Source organism: Mobula birostris, chromosome 20 (assembly GCF_030028105.1).
Source record: "Mobula birostris isolate sMobBir1 chromosome 20, sMobBir1.hap1, whole genome shotgun sequence".
Classification (NCBI taxonomy): Eukaryota; Metazoa; Chordata; class Chondrichthyes; order Myliobatiformes; family Myliobatidae; genus Mobula; species Mobula birostris.
This window is the reverse complement of record NC_092389.1, coordinates 12,825,408-12,841,254: the sequence shown is the minus strand read 5'-3', so window position 1 is coordinate 12,841,254 and position 15,847 is coordinate 12,825,408. Positions and strand designations below refer to the sequence as shown.

Below are 15,847 nucleotides of genomic sequence, written 5' to 3'. Positions count from 1 at the left end.
AAGACCATTTCCCAGGCCAGAAACGGCTAATAGGAGGCTGCATAATTTTAAGGCGTAACATGAGAAACTCTGCAGCTTGTAAAAATCAAAAGCAACAGACACAAAATGCTGGAGGAACTCAACAGGTCAGGCAGCGTCTATGGGAATGAATAAACAGTTGAGGTTTCAGGCTGAGACCCTTTTTCAGGAGTTGACTGTTTATTCATTTCCATAGATGCTGCCTGACCTGCTGAGTTCCTCCAGCATTTTATATGCATAATTTTAAGGTGATTTGAGGAAAGTAAAGGGGGTGATGTCAGAGGAATACGTTTTTTTTTCCACATAGAGTGGTAAGTGGGTGGAATGCACTGCCAGGGTTAGTGGTAGAGGCAGATACATTAGGGACATTTACGAGACATTTTTCGAGGCACACGAATGAAAGAAAAATGGAGAGCGATGTGAGAGGGACAGGTTAGATTGATCTCAGAGTATGTTAAAACGTCAGCACATTGTGAGCTGAAGGCCCTGTACTGTGCTGTACTCTTCCATGTTTAAATAATCCAGATAATTCTTATCCCTCCCTGATGCTACCTAATGCTCACACTTACTCAGAAGCTCAGCAACTCCAAGCTGACGTTTTTTTGAAATGCTGACACTTACTGCAGACATGCCTGTTGGTGATCACGCTCATCTATCCAAACAACTGAAGACAGCAACAATATCACTTGCAATGCTTTGTCTTTAAAATATTGCTTAATATACTTGATTCGTCAATTCATACACTGCTTGTGATTCTTTCAACACCATTTTATAAAATTATCTATGTTTCTCTGCAATTCTGGTTATTTTCAGGTACTGGCTGACTCAAACACACCTGCTCATGATTTGTCTGCTGCTGAACAATCTGTAATTTAACTATAGCTGGTTATGGTAGAGTCTTTGAAACTGGCTACTGATCTGGAGAGTTGAACTAACAAGTGATTACAAATTCAAATTCTGTTGAATCTTACATAGCCCAAAACACTTCACAATTAAATACTTCTAAAATGAAGTTATTGTCACAATCTATAAATTTTAGTGTGATCTATTTTAGAAACGTTGATAAAGAGACATTAACTGCATGCTAATAGAGTGAACAATTTTTATGTCTGCCTGTCTATCTCATTGACAAGTTATGAGAACAAGTTGTTGGAATTTATATTTAACACTCAGTGGCCACTTTATTAGGTACAGTGCCTATAAAAAGTATTCATCTTTCATGTTTTCACTGGTTTTCATGTGTTATTATTTTACAACATTGAATAACAGTGGATTTAATTTGGCTTTTTTAAAAACATTTACTGACAGAAAAAGACTCTTGTGTCAAAGTGAAAACAGATCTCTACAAAGTGATCTAAATTAATTACAAATATAAAACACAAAATAATTAATTGCATAAATATTCACCCCCTTTAATATGACACCAAGGCATCACTGGTGCAGCCAATTGGTTTCAGAAGTCATATAATTAGTTAAATGGAGATCACCTGTGTGCAGTCAAGGTGTTTCAATTGATTGTAGTAAAACTACACCTGTATCTGGACAGTCCAACTACTGGTGAGTCAGTCTCCTGGCAAAAACTACACCATGAAGACAAAAGAACACTCCAAGCAACTCCATGAAAAGGTTATTGAGAAGCACAAGTCAGGAGATGGATACAAGAAAATTTCCAAGTCACTTCCCTTGGAGTACAGTTAAGTTAATTATCAAGAAATAGAAGGAATATGGCACAGCTGTACATCTCCCTAGAGCAGGCCATCTTCAAAAACTGTGTGACCGTGCAAGAAGGGGACTAGTGAAGGAGGCTACCAAGAGACCAATGACAACTCTGAAGGAGTTACAAGCTTCAGTGTCTGAGATGGGAGAGACTGTGCATACAATAACTGTTGCCTGGGTGCTTCACCAGTCACAGCTTTATGGGAGAACTGGAAACTAGAACACATCATAAACCTGAAATACAGTCCAAATCTACAACCCAAGTCGGTTAAATCTTGCTCTGACACCATCCGCCAACAGCAGAGGGAGAGAGAGATCATTTGCACACGAGGACCTTCCCTTGGGAGCAGCAAGTGAGAGACCAGCATACACATACACCTTCTCCAGCAGCAGACAGTGAGAGGCTGGTATGTGGCACTGAACATTTGGTTGCCTTCTGCAACTCCCTCTTTGATTTCAATCTTCCTCGGTGCTTTAATCAGCCCACCCCATCTCCTTATATCATTTAAATTAAAATATATTGGTTTTAGGTCAACGATAGGAATACTGGATTTTTACCGGATATGAAAAGTCTGGTTGCACGGTATCTGCTTTAAAGACACTCAGTTGTCTGGATTGATTGAAACTGTAAGCAGCTATTCAATTTTGAAAAGATTTGACTTTAAGATATGATTAAATCACAGAATTATGAAAGAACTCTGCATAAGCTGAACTTGCTAGGTGAGGAATAACAAGAAGACTTTAAATTACTGAAGTACAGAATTAGGTTAGATGCTGGTAATTACATTCCTTGGTGTTCCTTATTTACCAATTGCTAGAATGCACAGTAAGTGCTAATTCAGTGGAAGGTTCATAAGGGAGGTGAGTTGTCATTGCATCTTCACGTACAAAGTAAATAGGTCAAAGGGGTGGTGAAAAGTTGGGGAGGGTATTGGTGTGTGGGAATCAGGTGGAGGGGAAAAGTTTGTTTTCCAATCACTCTAATCTCCTGAAAATCATTTTATCAGAATTAAATTTTTCTCTGAAATCTGCATCAACAGGAACTGTGAGGAAAAATTAGTGCTAAGTCATTAATGCAGGATCCCTACAAAAGTGATAGTTTAAAAATGCAAACACGAGAAAATCTGCAGATGCTGGAAATTCAAGCAACACACACAAAATGCTGGTGGAACGCAGCAGGCCAGGCAGCATCCATAGGAAGAAGTATAGTCGACGTTACAGGCCGAGACACTTCGTCAGGACTAACTGAAAGAAGAGATAGTAAGAGATTTGAGAGGGGGAGGGGGAGATCCAAAATGATAGGAGAAGGCAGGAAGGGGAGGGATGGAGCCAAGAGCTGGACAGTTGATTGGCAAAAGGGATACAGAGCTGGAGAAGGGGGAGGATCATGGGACGGGAGGCCTAGAGAGAAAGAAAGGGGGAGGGAGACCCCCGAGGAAGATGGAGAGCAGGCAAGGAGTGATTGTGAGAGGGACAGAGAGAGAAAAAAAGAGGGGGGAGGGGAATAATAAATAAATAAGGGATGGGGTAAGGAGGAGAGGAGGGGCATTAACAGAAGTTAGAGAAATCAATGTTCAGGCCATCAGGTTGGAGGCTACCCAGATGGAATATAAGGTGTTGTTCCTCCAACCTGAGTGTGGCTTCATCTTGACAGTAGAGGAGGCCATGGATTGAAAAGTGATTGTTTACCTGCTTTTTTAAAAAAAAAATGTAAATTTAAAGTTAAATATACATTCAAACCTAGCAGTTTGTCATTTTTCCCCAAAACTTCTTGATTTGATTTATCCAGTTGCAAAAAATTTAATACAGGAATGATGAAAAATATTCAGAATAATATTTATTAGGAAGATGCACACAATAGAAAAATAAAAGTTCAATATTTCAAAGAATTAAAATAAGCTCTCAAGCTTCATAGGGATTATTTGCTCAGAGCTGCTACTTAGTCAAATATTATTGTATCCACATCTGCATTGTGGGATGGGGGCTCCTCAGAGCTGCTCACTTTGTTTCTTTCTGCAAAAGCTTTGAAGTGCTGCAAATAGAAAGTGAGAACAGTAAATGGATACCAAATGCTTGGAATAACACCACTGACCACTGTAACATTATGGGCAAAATGTATGTTGGAAAAAAAATCTATAATCCAAAATAAATTCAAGTCACTCCCAATGAGATTTTTTTTTAGGAGCAGTAAATATTAAGTGTTAGGGAATTAGATTCCGTACTAAAACAAGCAACAGAAACGTGTAAATGTGATGAACCACAGCACTCTGTTATGTTCCAGAACATATCGAATTACAGTTTGAAATTGTGAGTATAACAGTACAGTAACTGTATATGTACTGTCATATAGGCACTGAGGAGTTAAGAACCAATTCAGAAAGAAACATTTTTGTAAGTTTTTCCCCACAAAGAAGATGGTGGGTATATGGAACAAGCTGCCAGAGAAGGCGGTACAGGCAGGTAAAATCACAGTATCTAAAACACATTTGGACAGGTACATCATACCAAGGAGTAGAAGGATATCGGCCAAATGCAGGAAAATGGCATTATCATAGATAGTCATGTTGATAGATATGCACGAGTTTGGCTGAAGGGCCCGTTTCCATCCTGTACAATTCTGACTTCAGAGAACTTCCAGTTGTATAGTAACTTTGCTGCCCCAAAGACACTTAATGTGCTTTATAGCAAATAATGTACTTATGAAATGTGGTCACTATTGATGGAAATGTAGAAGGCAATGTATGTACAGGTATGCGTCGCTTAACGTCCACAATACGTTCTGTGAAATCGTACGTTATGTGATTTGGATGTTCTGCGAACACCATATTATATACTTAGCAAACCTATATGGAGTACTGTAGTATACCTGTATTGACTAAATAGCCAAGAACTTGCACTAAAACTGTATACTATAATACATACACTATAATTTTTAATTTCATTTTAAACTTGTTAATTTTTTTCACTTTTTAAACTTTTATGTAAACACTTTCTTAGCCTATATCACACACAATTTATCGATATCGTAGTCTGGTCCTGCTTTTTCTCTAAGCATTTCGAACAAGCTCCGTGCCTTAGCAGTGATCGTCAATGTGGTGAGAGGAATTCCCTTTTGTGTTTGGTCCTCAATCCATGTCATTAGCAATTTCTCCATATCCGATATAGGTCCCTCTCGCATTTTCATGAGCCTTGTAGTTTTCAGTGAAACTGATCCTTTAACAGCTTTGAGAATTTTTTCTTTGTTTTTCAGGATCGTCATGATTGTCAAGTGCAACATGCCTAAATCCCGAGCAATAGCATTCACTGGTTTTCCACCTTCATATTATTTAATAACCTTTTGTTTTACTTCCAAATCAATACTTTTCCTTTGCCTCTTGCTACTGCTATCACTAGGAGTGGTTTTGCTGCATTAGGAAGCCATGATGCACTTTACGGTAATATCTTCAAAAGAAAATTAAACAGAGAGATAACATTACTACAGTCGAGACGCGCGATACACGAGATTGGTTACGTCCATTACGTCACGTTCTCCGATTCGGACTACGGATGTATATGCGATTGGACCATTGTCTGAATGGACGTTAAGCGGCGCACACCTGTATGTGGAAATACAACAGCAGCAGTAACAGAATGACTAAATAATTATCTTTAAGTCAAATTAAAGAATAAACACTGGACAGGCCAACTTTTATAATTTATTGACCGTGGAATCTTGCATCTGTCCGCGAGGGCCGACAGAGCCTTGGCCTAAAATGTCATCTTAAAGTTGCCACTGCAATGCTACATTCTCCCTCATTACTGTACTGAGTACCAGTCTGGATTTTCTGTTTAAGACCCTAAAGTGGAACTTGACCCCAGAACCAGCTGAATAAGAGGTGAGAGAGTTACCCACAGAGCCAAAACTGATTCATTTTCAGCAAAATGTAATCTTGTTCAGAGGAGATAGTCAATAGAGAAAGGTAGAAACAAGAAGAATTATGAGAGTAAATAAACAATTTACTACACTGCCTCTCTTCCAACAATGCTGTTGTGTGGAGTGGGAGTAAAAGAAAGGTACATTTTTCAAAGGCACTGAAACTTATTATTCATTCCTTATCTTGCCATCTCTTACCTGTGAGTTTTTGAACTCTGAATAGAGGGTGAAAAGCACATGCAAGGATTGAATGTGGTCCTTGTAAATGGGGATATCCAGAATTGCTGTAAAGGTTTTGGGCGGAGGGGTGGGGGGAGTGGTTTAGGTAGAAAGACAAAATGAAATATTTTTAAAAGAACGGTTATTTGAGAAGTCTTCGTACCAAAATCCTGGGGTAGCAACCAATCAGCCTGATAATTTTCAAGGAGCCTATGCTTAAATATTGAGAACAACCTGATTAATAGGTATGACTGATATTTCTCATGATAATTAACTGACACTATTAACACTACAGCCTGCTCAAATGTTTGTATAACATTGTGCATGCCCTCTGTACAAGACAGTGGACAGGTCTATAGTATACAGATTTGGGCCGTCAAAATAGCAGATGTCTAAACGAACTGGTATACAGGATAATGATTCTCATTAATAATTTCCCAGGGCGGAGCTTAGGATGATGGCACCTAACGGTGACTCCTTTGCTTGCATCTTTGGAAACAGCTCTGTTTCTATCTTTAGTATCTCTATTTTTCCCTTTTCAGGGCTCTTTTGAAGACCCTGACCTGGAGTTACATGCTAACTTCAGTTCTTTGCAGAAATGGGACCTGCTCTCAGGGCCTCATGACCAGCGGCTTTTCCATATGCCAAGGACGCAGCCTGGAAGACTAATGCGCCTTCTGGGTGCCAGATTTTTGTGGCTCTGGAGGCAGGCGGACTTGAGGTTGGTGCCACCACCTGATGTGTCATGGGAGTACGTGAAAGATTGAATGCAGCAAACTGGCTGCTGGCTGTGTGCCCAGAGACCTGAGTTCTTTGGGCACAGAGCTCGGAAAAAGCAACACAACAGACTTTTAACACCATAAATCAACAAGTTGTTTTTGTTATGTCTCCCCCTTACTGTGAAATGGGGACACCTCTTTTTCCCTTATTAGGGAGAGAGGGCGAGCCTGTGGCATGTCAAATTACTGGGTGAACGAGTAGTCTTTGGGGTACTGCAAGTCTGTGTCTTTATTGATACTTTGCTGCACGCTTGAGTGCTTGGCAGAGGGTGCAGTTGCTTTTTTTGGCTGGTGGAGTAGAGGGGGGTTGTTGCTTTGCTGCTTATTTGTGAGAGGCGGAGCTGGTGGGGACTTTGGGGTTTTAACATTTAACTGTCATTCATTCCTTGGGGCACTCCTCTTCGTGGATGTTTGTGAAGAAAAAGAATTTCAGGATGTATATTTTATACATTTCTCTGACATTAAATGTGTGTATTGAAACCTATTGACCATTCCTCTCCCACACCTGGAAACAGTGAGGCTGATTACAATATTCCAAACACTATAATTGAAATAAGAAATATATAAAAAAAAACAAAAAATGTTGGAAATAGTCAGAAAACCAGGCAGTAGCTAAGGAGAAAGAAATAAATTTGATGAAGAATCAGACCTGAAAAGTAACTGTCTCTCTCTTCACAGATGCTGCAGAACCTGCTGACTTCTTACAGCACTTTCTGTTAACTCCAGCACTGTGAGATTGATGGAGTGAAAGCTACAGAGTCAAGCAACTAAATGAAAAACTTGGCACAGAATACAGTAATTCATCTCTTTGTTCTGGGTTCAAAGGTTCAAATGTCAAGTTTAATGTCAGAGAAATATATATAAAATACATCCTGAAATGCTTTTTCTTCGCAAAACATCCACGAAAACAGAGAAGTGCCCAAAAGAATGAACGACAGTTAAACGTGAGAACCCTAAAGTCACCCCCCAGCTCCCCCCTCCCACGCGTAAGCGGCAGCGAGCAGCGATCTTCCCTCCCCCCACCAGCAAAATTAAACGCACATTGGTACAATCACCGAGCCCAAGCGTGTACTAAGCGATAGCAAAGACACAGACCTTGTAGTTACCCCAGAAGTTTCACATTTCATCCGAATTCAACAACCCACAGGTTCTCTCTCTCTCTCCCTGGCAAGAGAGAGGGAGGTGTCCCCCATTTTCACCTATTTTCAAGGGATGGGTAGGGCAACCACTGTACCTGTACAGGTTGCTTGTGTTTACTTTTACAAGTCTCTCTGGAATGCAATGGTTAGTGCTTACCACAAATCATATCAATGTACTGGGGCAGGTCACATTTCATTTCTGCAGTGGGCAGGGTCACCTAAGTTGAAAGAAAGGTAATTCAGTCATTCAGAACTGTTTCACACCAATAATACCAATAATTGATGCATGATTTACAGTTCTAATGGGACAGACTCACCTTCCCCAGCAGCTCCTCAAACTCTGGCGGCCACTCCTGCATGAGGGACTCAATATCAGGCATTGGCCTAAAGATATGGTAGGAAAGAGTGCATCAACCACAGCTATAAAATGTGAGCAAAAATGATAACAGAGTAGTAGGATTCAACGTTTTTACTGAGTCATGTTAGTCACATTACACACTGGGCAACTTGCAGTGCTGGAGTGATTAACTGGGTCTGCCAAGATGAAAAATATGCGTACTTGAAAGCCTGTGCAAAAAGAGAGACCCTTCTGTGCATAGGAGGCCCAATCGATTCACCAGATGATCAACTGGCCACACACACACTTGCCAGATTCTCACAATTGATTCGATACAGTTCATTCCACAGGTACTGTCCCTACCAAATCATCAGTGGGTGGTGACCAGGAGCAAATGTCAGACAACACACATAAAAGTTGCTGGTGAACTCAGCAGGCCAGGCAGCATCTCTAGGAAGAGGTGCAGTCGATGCTTCAGGCCGAGACCCTTCGTCAGGACTAACTGAAGGAAGAGTAAGTAAGGGATTCCAACTTTCAAACCCCTTACTCACTCTTCCTTCAGTTAGTCCTGAGGAAGGGTCTCGGCCTGAAACATCAACTGTACCTCTTCCTAGAGATGCTGCCTGGCCTGCTGCGTTCACCAGCAACTTTTATGTGTGTTGCTTGAATTTCCAGCATCTGCAGAATTCCTGTTGTTAGCAAATGTCAGACTCAGTTTCCCCCTTGTTAACTCAGTATTGAGGCTAAATGCAACAATCCACTGCTTAGACTGGAATCGTGAGACTTTGTAATGAATCTGGACGACTCCTTCCTTTTCGTGCAGTGCAACTCACCTACCACCTGGCAAACACTTCTGTAAGTGTCTAAAAAAATATATATCAGATGGCTCACAGTGATGGGTACATCTAAAGAACATATTGAAATTTAGAGTTTTAAGATTGATTAATTGATAATAGGGTACAAAGGAAATATTTTTGACAAATAAGGGTTAATTATAGGTTAAAAGACAGCACATGGTCAATATCTGGGTTCATGTTGCAGTTTAGTGGCCAACTGCCAAAAAATAGCTATGCTTTGCCTGAAAAAAGGATAGTTAAATATATATATTCAATTGTAATTATGGAAAACAAATCAATTTAAGCTATAACAAGTGACAAAATGTCAAATGAATGAATAATTAAATCTATACTTTAAAATGCGAAGAAGTACACATGAAACCTCAGGCTTTAAGATAATAACGGACCTAAGTAATTCTCATGTAGGAAAAATATTTTCATAACAATCTGCTGGATGAATTCAGCGAGTTGAGCAATATCTGTGGCAGTTTTGGGGGGGGGGGAACATAATAATATTTAGAGTCTAAACCCTAAATCAGTACGGAGTGGAGAAGTGAGGTGGCGAAAATAAAGAGGAGCAGGAGTCCAAGTTGACTGGTGGACTGGGAAGAGTTGTAAGATAACTGGCAGGACTCACTCCTTCCTTCCTCTCCCACAAAATAACTAAAATGCACAGAGAATTCACAAAAATTGTACACGTAAATAAGACATACCTTAAGGTAAGGAAAGGGTTATATACTTTATCAACGTGATAGTTGAAGGGCAGTAAACTGCAGCTAGTGAGAATGATCAAGTTTATTTTGATATTTTCTGAAATTCCATTTAGAAAACAAGATACATTTCATGAGTTTTGTGATAAAAGCTGGAATGTGAAGTGAACTTGTAGATAACAAAGAACATTTAGTTTTTCTAGGTACATTTAGCCATACTAAATTATAAAGAAAATAGTTCTGAGGCTGTAATAATACAAATAGGATGGATGTTAGCTGTGAAAAATGCTAAATTATTTCTAAAATGTATGATGGTAGAATCTGTTATTTACAGTCTGTGAAAGGGAAAGGATCACCATCGAGCAATGAAATGTACTTTTTCTTCAGACCTTGTTATTGCTTCACAGTAAGTGCATTTTAATTGTTTGGATTATTAAAAGTTTTATGGAAAATACTCAAAAATATAATTTTTATGAGACTTCCAGAAGACCCACACAATCAATTAGACCATTATTGTTTTTTCTAACAAGTAATAAAAGCATCCTCTAGCAGAACAGAAATCACACAGAACAGGAGTAGCCACAGCAGAAAGTTTTTCTATAGAGACACGTGGTGAATTCTGACACAACTGAAGAGTCAGTCCACTGCTTGGATCGTGAACATATGAAATACTGAAACCAATGCAAGGGACAGACAGGAAGTGATATGACAAAAGGACAGACACAACTCACTTGGTATAGTGAACATTAGCAGGTGGTTTGGAACGGTGCAGCTCACTGATGCTTTCTATCCAGTTGTCTAGAGCCTTTGGATTCTTCTCTACATTTTCCAGACTTTTCACCTTCAACTGCTGTAAGTTAAGTTTAATTGTCACTAAACCATAAATGAATACCCATGAAGCAGCGTTTCTCTGGGGCAAAGGTGCAAAACACAGCAACAACAGTCATACACAGCACAAGGCACATATAAGATAGCAGTAAACATACAGTCACACAAAAAATATAACCCAAATTCCAAAGTGACATGTCCTGTAAATTGATAGTGTTATTGGCAAGAAAAAGCAGTTCTCAGTAGTCTGCAGATGAATATATGCACACACGCAGCCTAGCTTGTCTTCCAGTGAACGAACATTGGAGGGCAGCCCAAGTGCAGGGGCCAGCTCCCATTCCAGCATAGACACTGCACCATACTACCTCCAGTGTCTCCCCTCCTGGACTGCTGCAACAGGCAAGCCCAAGACATGAGGCCTAGTCCTTGCTGCACCCGAAGCCATGCAGTTCCCTCGCTGTTGGTCTTGTCAAATAAACAGTGACTTGCAGTATTTTACATTACCAGTGTCCAACAGGGTCTTGCACTTGCAAGAAAAATATCTAAGACAATCACTCGCAGTTAGACTGCACACCGCCTTTGCGCATTGATTCCGACCCCTTTCTATAGCAGGCAGTAACACAGTCCGCACCAAGTACAACTCCTCCACCAATGAGCAACTCACAGATATGGTAGGTCTGCAGTACTTGAAGTTCTTAATGTCCAGGATTGCCTTACAATCATAAAAAGATGTATAAAAAGGGCAAAAACACCTTTGGTTGGCCTCAAAGAGGCCACTACGTCCAAGCACGCCACAAAAATACTGGAAAGATTAAGAAAAGATGCTGTGATGAAATAAACTTTAACACAATGATAAAGACACTTTAAAGGTAAGGATGTGATACCTGAATGTTGAACTAATTCCAGCACATTTTGGATCCAGCTACAAGTACAATTGTTAGACAGTTTTTAAAACCTCTTTTCCTCTGCAAGTCACTAATCAATATCTCAAATTTAAAATTCTTGACTTTGTGTTTGAATCAATTCATTGTACTGTTTGTCTCCATCTCCGTAGCTCTGCATCTTGCCAGCCCTGCAAAATCTTTGCTTCCTCCGATTCTAGCCACTGCATATCCACATTTAAATCACTCCACTATTGGCAGCCATTTACACAGCTGCTTAGAAATTAAGCTGTAGAATTTTTTCTCTAAACCTCTCCTCCATTCAAAAAGGTCCTACCTAAATGTCTGAATTATAACTTATCAAAGTATCACTTCAGGCAGATTGGTGTCAAATTTTGTAACATTTGTTTTCCCAAAAGCATTTATGAACATTATCTGATACACAATGCTGAATCAAGTTGTTCCTGTACACCTGGAGGGACGTTCATTTAGAACAGAAATGAGAAATTTCTTTTGCCAGAGGGTGGTGAATCTGTGTAATTCACTGCCATGGATGGCTGTGGAGGCCAAATGTGTGTGGTATATTTAAAGTACAGTTGGCCCTCCTTATCCGCGGGTTCTGCATGCGCAGATTCACCCAACCGCCAGATCGGGAAAACCCATAAGTTCTCTCTCCAGCACTTGTTGTTTGAGCATCTTTTTCTTGTCATTATTCCTGAAACAATACAGTATAACAACTATTTACATAGCATTTACATTGTATTAGGTGTTATAAGTAATCTAGAGATGATTTAAAGTACACGGGAGGATGTGCGTAAGTTATATGCAAATACTACGCCATTTTATATAATGGACTTGAGCATCCGCATTTTTTGGTATCCGCGGGGGGTCCCGGAACCAATCCCCCGCGGATAAGGAGGGCCAACTGTAAAGGTTGATGGATTGTTGATTAGCCAGGGCATCAAAGGTTTTGGGGAGAAGGCAGGAGAATGCGGTTGAGAGGGATAATAAATCAGCTATGATAGAATGGTGGAGCAGACTCAATGAGCTGAGTGGCCTAATTCTACTCCTCTGTCTTATGGTCTTATACCTCAGCCAAATGACCACATTCAAATCTAAATATCTGCTAGTCAATTGAATCTGTCACATCCTGTGCTCATCTGGCATTGAAGACAGTGGATTATATTGTTCCTGTAATTCCCCGTAATGTCAATAAGACCTAATAATTTTAATTACATTTAAATTTCAGACAGTATCAAACAGATGACAGCATCTTCTGATATCATTTTTCTGACAAGAAGAGCTCATGTTGCAGTGGAAAGACTTGGGTTTACGTAGGCCCTTTCCCGTTCCAACTAGGACATCTACAACCAATAAATTACCTTCAGTAACCGTTGCAATGTAGACAATGTGTAGCCAATTTGTACACATAAGAGACCATTTTAAGGGGAAGGTCATTAAGTCTCTGGAGCTCTTTTAGTCATTCAATTTCATGGCTGGCTCTGTACCTTAGCTCCAACCACCTATCTGAATACTTAATTATAATGCCTCAAAATATTAAACAGTCAGTTCTGAAAGTTTCAGTGGATCAATGCTTGAACATGTTTTGGGGCAGTTAAAAACCAAAAGTGGGTCTTCTGTTTTTCCTGTTGTTAAAATCACTGTCTCTAGGTTCAAAACTGGTTAAGACTTTAGAACTGCAATGCTCATTACGTTACAAAGGTCAATTAGATATTACAATTTATGAATTTATAGACAGAACACTGAGCTGACTTTGATTGCTGAGCTAATCAATGGCTTTACTGTAGCTCAAGCTCCCAATAAAGCACTCATACTGTGCTTCTCTGCTTACCGTGATACTGTGCTGTTTTGAATTCTCTGTCAACCAGAGTGAAAGTACAGTTGGGTCAGACTGCTTTGCACAAGGTTCATCTAACGGGATTAGGCCCAGGTTGTCAAGTTTCCCATCAGGACGTGGCACCTACAATTCACAAGGAAAATAACAGCAATAATGTTCACAAATAATTTGTATTAATTGCTATATGTGTGCTGGTGAAGTAAGGCCAATAAACAATTTAATAAATAGTTCCCCATAGGTGAACACAGCCAACTTTAACTGAGTTCTGTGACTATGTTAATATGCTAACTAGCATTTTTTTTTGTTTGCTGTGTTTCAGAATAAATGAAAATTAAATTTCAAGGAAAGAAAATAGCTTGAATAGATGAAATATCAAAAGTTATAACGAACTTAGAAAAGCAAGAATAAAGGAGAAAGGTATGCATTTTAATACAATTAACATTTTACTTATTGACCTTCAAAAAAGCATCAATATCTCCCACTGAAGGAATGAAATCAGGAATGAACGGCTTCAGTTTGTGATCCAGCTCAATAGACTGTGGAGTATACCTGTAAAACATGAACAAACTCAAAATCACTTCTTAAGATTTCTTTAACAGAAATGTATTTAAGAGGGAGCTCAATAAATATGAAACAGTATATAAAATCTAAGTAGCACAAAATATCCAATTAGTTTAATGAATCTGTGTAATGTTTCTGCTTTGCATGAATTTCTTTCTATTCCATATCCAGTGATCTCTATCACATAAAAGGAAAAAGCTACAGCCTGATAAATCTTTCCTGCTAGTATTTTTGTAAGTCTTGTACATAAAAGAAGAGGAATTATAAGGTTATGTGTAGTAGATAGGTAGAGATTGTGTCGGCATAAGCACTTGCACAGGTAAGTTAAGGCAAATTGCCTGTATCTGTAAATTATTATGTTAATTTTGATAATGGCATTCTCCTTATACATCTCATTAAGGAACTGCTGATTGCAATGGTTGTGCACATGATCTGTTCAGTTTTCCTTTAATGCTATGAGATCGATAGAAACAAAGAGTTAGAGGTCTAATTTGTGAGGAAATACCTACACAGAAGCTAAGGAAAACTAAAGTTAACAAGGGTAAAAGAAAACTTTTTATTGGCTTCTGAGAGATGCATGGCTTACTCAAGATGATCATGATTGATCATTATTCCCACTCGATGAAGGAAGCAGTCTCTGAGTAGTGCAAATTTTAGCAGGTGAACAACTCATACACAGCAAGTTAAGTACATGCTGCGGAGGTGCACAACAGCCATCTATAGAGGATGCTAGCAACATATAATACAAGCAAGAAGATAATGCGGAACATGTTGAAGAGGTATTCAGCAAATGAAGAAAATGTAGCATTGTCTTTTAGTGTGTTAAGATACATGTTATATAGGTACACGGTAGATCAACCATTTGTTGCTGCCAAATTGAATAGGCATTGGAAATTCACTTTACATGAATACAAGGAGCTACATCTAAATTTACCAGCCCAATTTCTGCTTGACAGCTGTTGTGGAAAAAAACAGAAGGGTGGAAGAGTCTTCACTGAAGACTAATATAGAATATAAAAACATCTCCAGAGTCACACATACTTAAATTGAATAAATTATTTGCAGATTGTTACCGTGTGATATACTGAAACAGCGCCTTTATTTCAGTAGAAGTGTTGAGGTGCTCATAATCTGCAGGGTCATATGCACTGAAAGAGAAATAAATCAATACTATAGACAATGATTTAATCATTCAGGACATCACACAACTTCATCCCAGATGAAAGGTACCACAATGAAGCTTCTACCATGAAGACAGAACTCAGAAAACAGGTGATTGAGGAAATATCTTTAAAAACCCGATCAGAATTTAACATTAAAAGCTTTTGTTAAATGAGGGCTAATTTTTCCACATAATTAACACTTCTTTTAACTAGTATAAATAGTCTATTGACTTGTAGTTTAGTGATATATTTATAGACACAAATCCTACCAATCCACCTGCAAGTGATGAAGCAGTGCAGGAGCAGACTGTTCAGCTCTGTGAGCCTTTTCCACTAAGAAATGAGATCAAGGCCGATCTATGACCGAATGTAATTTCTCATCTTTTATCCCATACCTTTTGGTTATCAAAAATTCTATCAGTCCTATGTTTAAAATTAACAACTGTCCTTGCATCGATTGCTTTTGAAAACAAAAATTCCAAAGTTCTACCACTTGCAATTAGAATTGTTTTTAAGAACATGTCTTCCACCATAGAAAATTGATTATCTCTGCACTGCCAGTTCACTTTAATATGCTGAAATCCTCAATACACATCACCCTTAACCACTGGGCTCTGAGACTTGCTCCTATTATCATGGACACTTGCCAAGTAAAGGTACACATTAAAAATGAAGTCTGCTAACAACATGGTTAGTGCTAATAATAAAACAAAATCTAGAAGATGGCAATAGCTAGTTATTTTAGTCAGGTTAACTTTACTGTTAATAACATGCTGATCAGATAGTTGGATAGACAAACGTGCTGCTAACATAGGAGTGGCATTGAGTTGTTTTTTTTAAACCACTATTTCCAGTGAAATTGTAAATAACCTCAAACATACATCATTGG

At 39.0% G+C, this 15,847-nt stretch overlaps 1 protein-coding gene across 3 annotated transcripts in view; it reads right to left on the bottom strand.

Moving 5' to 3' along the window:
* Positions 1–3,546: 3,546 nt before the first annotated feature.
* ift46 (intraflagellar transport 46 homolog (Chlamydomonas)) overlaps positions 3,547–15,847 on the bottom strand; it is a 40,308-nt gene continuing 28,007 nt past the window's right edge. For 2 of the 3 annotated variants that reach the window (XM_072238164.1, XM_072238165.1), the window contains exons 5-12: positions 14,869–14,943; positions 13,690–13,783; positions 13,229–13,357; positions 10,399–10,517; positions 8,102–8,168; positions 7,942–8,002; positions 5,846–5,931; positions 3,547–3,766 (exon numbers count right to left, since the gene is read on the bottom strand). In XM_072238164.1, the coding sequence (XP_072094265.1) occupies positions 3,674–3,766; positions 5,846–5,931; positions 7,942–8,002; positions 8,102–8,168; positions 10,399–10,517; positions 13,229–13,357; positions 13,690–13,783; positions 14,869–14,943 (724 nt within the window). In that variant the 3' untranslated portion in view covers positions 3,547–3,673. The other variant, XM_072238166.1, reaches the window with a different exon arrangement.